Source organism: Nansenia antarctica (genome assembly GCF_963989245.1).
Source record: "Nansenia antarctica genome assembly, chromosome: 10".
Classification (NCBI taxonomy): domain Eukaryota; kingdom Metazoa; phylum Chordata; class Actinopteri; order Argentiniformes; family Microstomatidae; genus Nansenia; species Nansenia antarctica.
In genome coordinates, this window is record NC_137680.1 from 15,325,089 (window position 1) to 15,335,088 (window position 10,000).

At 48.3% G+C, this 10,000-nt stretch overlaps 1 protein-coding gene across 1 annotated transcript in view; it reads right to left on the minus strand.

Moving 5' to 3' along the window:
- The window catches only part of bbs9 (Bardet-Biedl syndrome 9), a gene marked incomplete at both ends in the record, with an annotated part of 160,634 nt that overhangs the window by 66,583 nt on the left and 84,051 nt on the right, over positions 1-10,000 (minus strand). The window contains one exon of the mRNA XM_080541005.1: positions 7,454-7,685. Coding sequence (XP_080397131.1) covers positions 7,454-7,685 — 232 coding nt within the window. The remainder of the gene's footprint in view (positions 1-7,453; positions 7,686-10,000) is intronic.

A 10,000-nucleotide genomic window follows, 5' to 3' on the forward strand; every position in this document is an offset into this window, starting at 1 on the left:
AACAGGGATTACTTTTTCTTGCGACGATTCACTTACTTTAGACAAATGTATTTGTTGTAAGTCACGGACCACTAAAACCACTTTAGTTTCCCGAAGGTTCGTAGCTTAAATACTACTCCATTAGGTCATTGTAAAATCAATGTTTCAAGCAACGAAGCTTTCAGGATACTCTGGTCTGGTCCCAGTTCTTGTGAACAGTTTGGTGGTGATTCGGTCTACTACTAAACGTGTGTGGTCTCTTCTCTAATCTTTACCAGTCTGTTGGGTGCAGTTTAACTACTGAATCGTTGGTTGTAGGACACACCATTGGCTCGGAAGGGTCGTTCTGAATCCAACTCATTGTTGGTTGTTTTGAGGACTTCAAGACCGCCTGCTGGTTGTGGTTTGGTCTTTGTTCCATTTCTTTGACCATTTGGTTGTGGTTAAACTACTGAACCGTTGGTTGTGTGACAGACAGTGAACCTTTGTTGGTTGTGGTTTTGAACTTGGAGACTGTTTGGTCGTGTTGTGTTTGGTCTTGCTTCAAGTCTGGGGCCCCTCACCTCATCCCCTAAAAGGAAGTATACTTCCTGGTTTTGAAGTCTACAGAGGAAGTGTGTGTGTGTGCGTGTACATGTGCGTGCGTGTGTATATGTGTGTGTGTGTGTGTGTGTGTGTGTGTGTGTGTGTGTGTGTGTGTGTGTGCAATCAAACAGACACCGGATCTACCTGTCTACCTTCAGAGTCTAAACTACAAAGTCTACATCAAGTCTTCTTTTTTCTCTTTATGATGTCAACATAGTAAAAGTCAGAGAGACAGAGAGAGAGAGAGAGAGAGAGAGAGAGAGAGAGAGAGAGAGAGAGAGAGAGAGAGATGGAGAGACATCAGGGGAAGACCGTAGTCAAAGCTTAAATTGCTGAACGAGCACACATGCAGACAGACAGACAGAGAGGCAGACAGACAGACAGACAGACAGAGAAGCAGACAGACAGAGAGACAGACAGACAGACAGACAGACAGACAGACAGACAGACAGAGAGACAGAGAGACAGACCGACAGACAGAGCGGCAGGCATAATCAAATAAATCGGTGCAAATGCACGCACCCACGCACCCACACACCCCACCAGAAAGAGAGAGTGAAACCCAGACCCAGACAGACAGAGACAGCTCTCTCTCCTAAAGGGGGGGTACTGCCTAGGAATTCCTAACCACTTCAAGCAGGAGGAGTGACATTAACTCCAGCTATTCGCTAGGCGCTCAGATCCCATTCATTCCCGTAGCGGCCGCTGCTCTCTCAACTACAAGTCTATTTCCTCCTCCCCTCTCTTTAAGTCCCGACTGGAAATAGATCTGCCCCGACCGCCAGCGTAACTGGCGCTGGAAGCCGCCCAGAACAGCGGAGAGAGAGATGAGGTTTAGGAAAACAGGAGAAGATACGCTGTGAGTGTTTACGCTGTCAGGGATGGCTTCCCTTCCGGCCACACACGCACGTGCATGCGCACACACACACACGCAGACGCCGCATGTACTGTATGCTTTTATCCTGAGACACACACGCACGCACGCACGCAGGCAGGCACGCAGACACACCTAAAGACAAATGAGTTCACGGGAACAAAGGAATGTGGCGTTGACTGCGGAGGAGATTTATCTGAGGAGAGGGAACCTTCCATTTGTCGACTGCTGGTTCTGCTGGAGGCTCAGTGAGGGATGTCCTGGTCTGTGAAGGCTGACAATGTTCACTTTAACATGTGTGTACCCGCGGGCACGCTAGCACACACAGACCTGACACAAACACACAGACGCATGCACACACACACGCACACACACACACAGACATCTGTGAGCCTCCTGACACACACAAACACTCACAACACCACAAAAACATGCACCTATACATACCGACATGCACACACACGCGCACACGCACACATGCACACACCGTCTTACCCCAACACAGATGTTCTCCACTTCTACTCAGAAACACAAGCACCCGCACACACGCGCACACACACAACCACAAAGAACAACCAAAGAGCACACAGACACACACACACACACACACACACACACACACATATCTTCCACTCAACAGCCCCGCGCCCCAGTAGTACATTACAATCCCCTCCGCCTTGCAGCCACTTCATCACAACATATGGTTTCTCTCCGCTGCGAATGTATGCAGTGGGGGAGCGTTCAACGTCCCACAACTGCTGCCAAGAGTTGACCGTTCCAGCTGAGTAGCTAATGTATTCAACACATAGCAGAAAGAGAGGGGTTGACGAATGTGTGTATGTGAGAGAGAGGGTCGGGGGGGGGGGGGGGGGGTTGGAGATAGAGAAGGTGAGAGAGGTAGCAGAAAGAAAGAGAGGAGGTAGAGAGAGAAAGTGCGAGCGAGAGACAGAGAGAACAAGGGAGAGAGAGAGCACGAGCGTTTGAGAGCAGATGGAGAAAGTGAGAGCGAGAGAGTGACAGACAGAAGACAGAGTGAAAGAGAGAGAGAGAGACAGAGAGACTAATGTGAATTCAGATTCAGATTCAGATTCAATTGAATTGTCATTGGCAAGTAAATAATACAAGTACAGTGACAACGAAATGCCTTTGGCATCCATACGTGAATACGTGATGGGGGGGTGGACATACATGAATATGTGATGGGGGGTATGTCCATATAAAACAGGATAAATCATGAGGTGTGTGTGTGTGTGTGTGTGTGTGTGCGTGTGCGCGTGCGTTTGTATACAGTCATACCAAAACTAACCAATAGAGGCAGTCATCATTGTATTCCATGGACTACCATAAGTAAGTCATAGTGTTGTGTGTGTGTGTGTGTGTGTGTGTGTGTGTGTGTGTGTGTGTGTGTGTGTGTGTGTGTGTGTGTGTGTGTGTGTGTGCAAGTGTGAGTGTGTCTGTGTCTGTGTCTGTGTGTGTGTGTGTGTGTGTGTGTGTGTGTTTTTTGTATGCTAGATCTCAGGGAGACACAGAGGAACTGAAGTGATAAAGGAAAGGAAGGAAGGGAGAGAGAGAGAGAGAGAGAGAGAGAGAGAGAGCAAAAAGACAGACAGGGGAAGAAGGGACTAGAAAGGAATAGAGGGAGAGATAAAAATAGACATACAGACACACACACACGCACACACACGCATGCAGACACATGCACACACAGACAGACAGACACACACACACACACACACACACACACACACACACACACACACACACACACACACACAAAGAATAGCTCACCATTTGACCTAGTGCAATGCTAACAGTAATATGAGTAATGGAGTCTATGTGATAAACAGTACTGACATTCTACTGATACCATCAGGTGCTGCAGACAGGGTGTGTGTGTGTGTGTGTGTGTGTGTGGCTAAGCGTGTTTGTAGGTGCATGTCAGTGAGTGTGTGTGTGTGTGTGTTGTCTAAGCATGTCTGTATGTGCATGTGAGTGTGTGTGTGTGTGTGTGTGTGTGTGTGTGTCTAAGCATGTCTGTATGTGCATGTGAGTGTGTGTGTGTGTGTGTGTGTGTATGTGTGTGTGTGTGTGTGTGTGTGTTTAGAAGCAGGGGCCAAGAGCAGCTGTTAAACCAGGCTCTCAGCAGGCTGCCTTGGGTGATGTCATCAGAGCGAGACAGGGGCCAGGTGAGGAGAGGGTGAGGAGATGGAGAGAACAGGCTATGTACAGAAGGCAGGAAGCTACAAATCTCAAAAATCTTAGAAGGGGTCAGCATGTGTGCGTGTGTGTGTGTGTGTGTGTGTGTGTGTGTCTGTGAGTGTGTGTTTCCGTGAGTGTGTGTTTCTGTGAGTGTGCATGTGTGTGTGTGCGCGTGCGTGCGGGAAGACCTGACAATCATAGGTCAAATCTCAGTCAGATCTGTCATTGGTTCCTTGTGTCCTCTCCTTGCTCCTTTCTCAAAAGCCATTGGTGGAGAAGGTCTGAGGCTCCTCCCCTTGGACCTTCTCCTCCAATGGGTTCTGAGAAGCAGGCGAGTAGAGAGGAGGCCAGGGACTAAACAATGACTTTGGAGATTCAGCCATAGACATGAAGGAGCCCCATCTATCCATCCATCCATCCATCCAATTATCTGTCTCTCTCTCCATCCCTGACTCATCTCTCCCTCTTCCCACTGAGTGACATCATCTGCTATCTACATATCCCAGCTGCCACTGAGGGAGGGAGAGAGACAGAGAGAGAAAAAAGAGAGAAAGAGACAAAGAGAGAAAAAAGAGAAAAAACAGAGAGAGACCAAGAGAGAAAAAAAAGAGAGAGAATGAAGTGTGTGTGTGTGTGTGTGGTGAGTTAACAAGGCAGTAGAAAGTGGACAGTGGCAGCAAGAGGGTCAGAATGTGCCTCTCATTCCACACATCCCTCTGTCACTATCAATCCCCTGCCTCCATCCATCGCTCTCACACACACACACACACACACACACACACACACACACACACACACACGGATGCACGCACGCGCGCACACACGTACACTTCTGTTAATGTCTGTTCTCCCTCAACCTCTCTCTCTCTAATCTTTGTTGATTACTCCTTCACTCATCCCCTCTCCATTCCTCTTCTCTCCTTCTATAGCCTCGTTTTCCTCTCCCCTCTATTCATCCCTCCCTCTCCTCTCCCCCCTCTATTCATCTCTCTCTCTCTCTCTCTCTCTCTCTCTCTCTCATCCATCTCTACTATCATCTCAGTATGATCAGTCCTACATGGGAGCTGATAGAGGAAAGTGTGTATGTGTGTGTTTGTGTGTGTGTGTGTGTGTGTATACTGAAGAGTATACTAACTCTCCCTCATAAACGCACACAAAATATTGTGTGCACGTTCACACACACCAACCCCCCACCCACACACCACACATAGTAGGGTCTGCTGCCTGATCCATGAAGTGGGGCTTGTTGTGTGTGTGTGTGTGTGTGTGTGTGTGTGTGTGTGTATGTGTGTGTGTGTGTGTGTGTGTGTGTGTATGTGTGTGTGTGTGTGTGTGTGTGTGTGTGTGTGGTGTGTCTCTGGAGGAGACGGTTGCCGGCGGTGTTGTTGGAAATGTAAACAACGTTGCGTTTACAGCCGATTGAAAAAGCAACATCTTTGGGGTTGGTAACAAATTACTGTTTACTTTAAGACTGACAGGGCTTTGGTCATGCAGGAGTCAAGTGTGAGTGTGTGTGTTTTTGTGTGTGCAGGCGTGTGTATCTGTCTGTTGGTGTGTGTGCGTGCGTGCGTGCGTGGGTGGGTGCGTGTCTGTGTGTATATCTGTGTGTGTGTGCATGCATGTGTGGGTGGATGCGTGTCTGTGCGTGTGTGTGTGTGTGTCTTGGTGCGTTTGTATGTGTGTGTGTGCGTGTGTGTGTGCGTGTGTGTGTGTGTGTGTGTGTGTGTGTGTGTGTGTGTTGGCTGTGTGTGGCTGTGAGTTTTGGCAAAAGACCCAAGGTGAAAGGAGAGAGACCGGAGGGCAAGGATCCTGTTCACTCAATACTCTTGACCCACACACACACACACACACACACACACACACGCGCGCGCACGCGCACACACACATCCAAACGTGCACGCACACACCAGTCAGACATGCTAACGATCATCGACCCCTGCTAAGTCGTATAAAACAATGCAGTTAACGAGTCTCGGGAGTCACAGCTGATGTCACACCAAAACTGACCTGCCATGACAAACTCCTGCAGCTGGCTGTAACAGCTGCTTCATTATTTATTTCACGTTTCCTTTACTTGTCCAGGAGTCCCATTGATTGATATGAATATCTTCTCTAATGAAGCGCTGCCAGTATCGTAGCATCGTTACGTCAAGCCAGTCGTCAGAAGCCCGTCACAACCGCCTGAACACCCAAGCTACTGTATGTGTCACCACCACCCAGCACACCACATCCATCTCACCATAAACAATGTCAAATGGAGCTACACTACAGAAGCTCACGGAAAACAGCCAGGCTTACTGCGTAAGGCTCCGACCTCACACACACTCACACACACGACTTCTCAAACTCCCCCAAAATCCATGTCGTGAATTAATCCCCCCCCCCTCCCCCCCCCCCCCCACTTGGCAAGAAAAAAAAAAAAAAATCCATGAATCTATTAGCTGCTCAATAAGCCTACTAATTCCTGTATTTGTGGAGCTGGAGGTTTTTCAGCTGGAAGAGCCCATTAATATTTCCTCACTCCGCCTGTATCCATATTCATTAAGTTTAGCTTAGGCTACTGCGGGACAACACAGCCTCCTGTGTCCGTCAACGCTCAGGATGGATTTAATCTGCTGCAGCAGTGACACATGTCAGAGACGGATCTCTTCATCTACATGGCTGGAGCCGCGGAGACTCACAAGGCAGAGGGACGACGGGAAGGAAACGGTGGAGTTTGTTTGTCATCGACATGCTTATTATGACTGTTAAAGAGAGAGAGAGAGAGAGAGAGAGAGAGAGAGAGAGAGAGAGGGAGCGGAGGGACGGAGAGGGGGTGGAGAGAGAGCGGAGGGATGGAGAGGGGGATGAAAGAGGGGGTGGAGAGAGAGAGAGAGAGAGGGGGGGGGGGTATGGGGGAAGTGGTAACTACTGAAAGGAAATGTTTGAGTTAATTTGTCATCGACATACTTATTACATGCAAGGCATGACTGTGAGAGAGGGAGAGAGAGGGATGGGGGGAGGGAAAAAGAGGGGAGGGAGGTAGACACGCACACACGCACGCACGCACACACACACACACACACACACACACACACACACACACACACACATATATACATATACACACACACACACACACACACACACCTTAGGTTTGAGTGTGTGTGAGGGCCATAAACAGCGGTATGAATGGGACACATGTCTTCTTCTCTCCAACCCTAAAGCCATTTAACAGAGTTGAGTTTACAAGGCATTCTCACAGTCAGGGGTTAACCTGGCCATCACAGGAACAACAGAGAGAAGTCACACGCACGCACACATGCACGCTCACATGCACACACACGATCTACCCTGACAACCACCCACACCCCACATCATGTCATTCAGCCCCTGATCAGTCAGAGGAGGTGGGGTCCCCTCTGGGGTTCCTCTCCAGGGTTCTTCCCCCCAGGGAGGTTGTTTGTGGGGGGGGGTCTGTGGGTCGGTGTGACAGTAACTTCATATTGTTTGTATTGGATTTATTGTTTATATTGTTTTGTATTGTTCTCGTTGTAAAGCTCTTGACGTAGACCTGTGTCTATGTAAAAAGTGCTATACACATACTGTAAATACACATAAATACACATAAATACACATACTTTTGATTGACTGACTCAACCCTGTTACTCCAGGTGCCTGTTCCCCTCTGACCATGTCTGTGTGTGCAGACCGTGTGTGTGTGTCCTGTTCCCCTCTGACCATGTCTGCGTGTGTAGACCATGTGAGTGTGTGTCCTGTTCCCCTGTTCACTTATATAGCGATGATCAGACCACCCTGTCTGTCTGTCTGTCTCACCTGTCACCGTGAGGGCGGCGGTGGCTGCAGCGTTGGCCTCGGAGGAGAGGGACATGCGGCCTCCCTTCCCCAGGCGGTCACACAGCAGGGTGATGTGCTTCTTCAGCCGGACCGTGTCCTTGGGCATGGCCAGCTGCTGGGTGGTCATGGTCAGGGCCTGGTCCTTGGGGCTGCGGGACAGACATGTACGCAGGAGGTGGGACACAGCTGCGTCCACGCTCTCCTCCCAGCCCTGGTACAGACAGAGAGAGAGGTAGGGGGGGAGGAGAGGGGGAGAGAGAGGGAGAGAAATGGAGAAGGAGAGAAGAAGTTATTTTGGAGTTCTTTTGTGATTCGTTTGGACGTGTAGAGGATGTGAAACGTTGAAAGGTGGAACACAGAATCGACGGAGTAAGGGAACGTGTGTGAGAGAGAGAGACATTTTAAGACAAATTTGGACATAAATACAGGTAATTCCGAAGGGTTGTCTTACTTTTTCTTGCCACTGTATAAGAGGATGAGATTTAGACAATTCTATGGAGAGGAAGGTAAACATAAAGAGGAAGCCATTTCAGCTTGTTGACAGGTACCCTGCCACCCATCACCAACAGATGAAATATTGACTACACACACTTGTGTCCAGGAGGAAGTACTGCTACACAGACAGTGTGTTTATCCAGCTTCTGTATCATTGGTCTGTTTTGTCCCTGTCCAGCCTAAACAATGCATGATCTCTTCCATGTGTTCTCTCTCTCACACACACACACACACACACACACACACACACACACACACACACACACACACACAGACAAAAACAGACAGCAAGCCGCGCTTCATGGACCAGGCAGCAGACCCTACTATGTGTGGTGTGTGTGGGGGGTGGGGGTGGGGGGTTGGTGTGTGTGGGGGGTGGGGGGTTGGTGTGTGTGTACAATAGTGTGTATACTGAACAGTATATTTTAGTATACTGTTCACTACACACACACACACACACACACACACACACACACACACACACACACACAGACACAGACACACACACACACACACACACACACACAGAGAGAGATGGTACTGGGTGTTGACAGGTGACCAGGGCGCGGGGCCGGTCCCTGCTGTCCCCCTGCCGCCACACTGATAGTCCCTAATAAGCCCTAATGACAGGTAATCAGCCTTGTAATGATGATGACAGGGAAGAGACCTGAGACCTCACATTACTGACAGAGAGAGAGAGAGAGAGGGGGGGGGGGGGGGGGTAGCAAAAGATTGCCAAAGACGGGAGAGGAAGAGGTCGAATGAAAGGGGAGGGGGTGAGGTAGAGTGCGAGAGAGATGGGGAGAGATGAAAGAGAGAGTGAGAGGGGAGGTAGCAACAAGGGATGAAGAGAGAAAAGGAGAGAGGGGGGAGAATGAATTAAAGAGAGGTGGAGAGAGCGGGAAGTGGATCTTTCCCTTCCACAATATCTCAACAGGGTATCAGACCCCTGGACAAAGACATACTGACGGGGATGTTAGGTTTCTGAGGAAACACAGATGGGAGACTGAAGTGAATCTCAACTTGGCTAACAGTACAGGTTTCACCAGCTGGGCGAGAATATTAAGTCTTTCGTAATGTCAAGCTCTTTTGTAGCACATTCCACTGCACTACAATGAAGGGCAGTAAAGGGTACAATAATAGGTTTGGAATGGGGCCCAAATGACAAATCATATGGCAGAGTACAGTAATTACTGTAAGGACATCCTACAGTACTATACTACTACTACTACGACTACTGGGAACAACCTACATAATGAGAATGACTTTGAAGGACGTTGTGTGAAACTTTAAGCATGCTAATTTGGGACTCCTATATGTTTTACATTATTTTGGGGTTTGAAAAATGTGTGGGTTGGCAGTAACTATAGATAAACAAAGCCGAAGCGTAGGAGGCAGTCTTTCCTGGCCCATAGACTGCTTTCAAGGTCAGGAAACAAATATGTTTGTAACTTGTAATTTGGGTAAACTATCCCTTTAAGAGAAGGTGACGGTCAAAATAGATATATTTTGCTGATGCATCTCCCAGGTGGCTTCTTCACATTGGTCATGTCTGAAGTCAAGCTTACATACTGTAAAGCACTTTCAACAATTGGTGAAAACACGACATAAATCCAAACAATTATCTCTACTGAACACACAATTGGGCCATCCATCTAAAGCCGGACAGGGAGATCCCAGTTGCGATTGCAACATTACAGATGAAAATTGAGAAAATAGTGGGGGCCAAATATAGAGCCCTGGGGGACTCCCTTTGGGACTGACAAGGGTTCAGGCTGCAATCCCTCAGACTTGACGTGCTCAAAACGACTGGAAAAGTAATTAAAAGAGCAGACAAGATGCTCCTCTGTATGTACAGTGTCGTGCAGTCGGTCTGAGAGAGTGAAATGATTTACCGAATCAAATCCCTTGACTAAATCAATAAATATGTCCACACAAATGCTTAGCCGTTAAAAATGGATACGATAAATTGAGTACTCGATTTAGTTTCACATCAGAACCTAGTTTATATATATATACATATATATATAT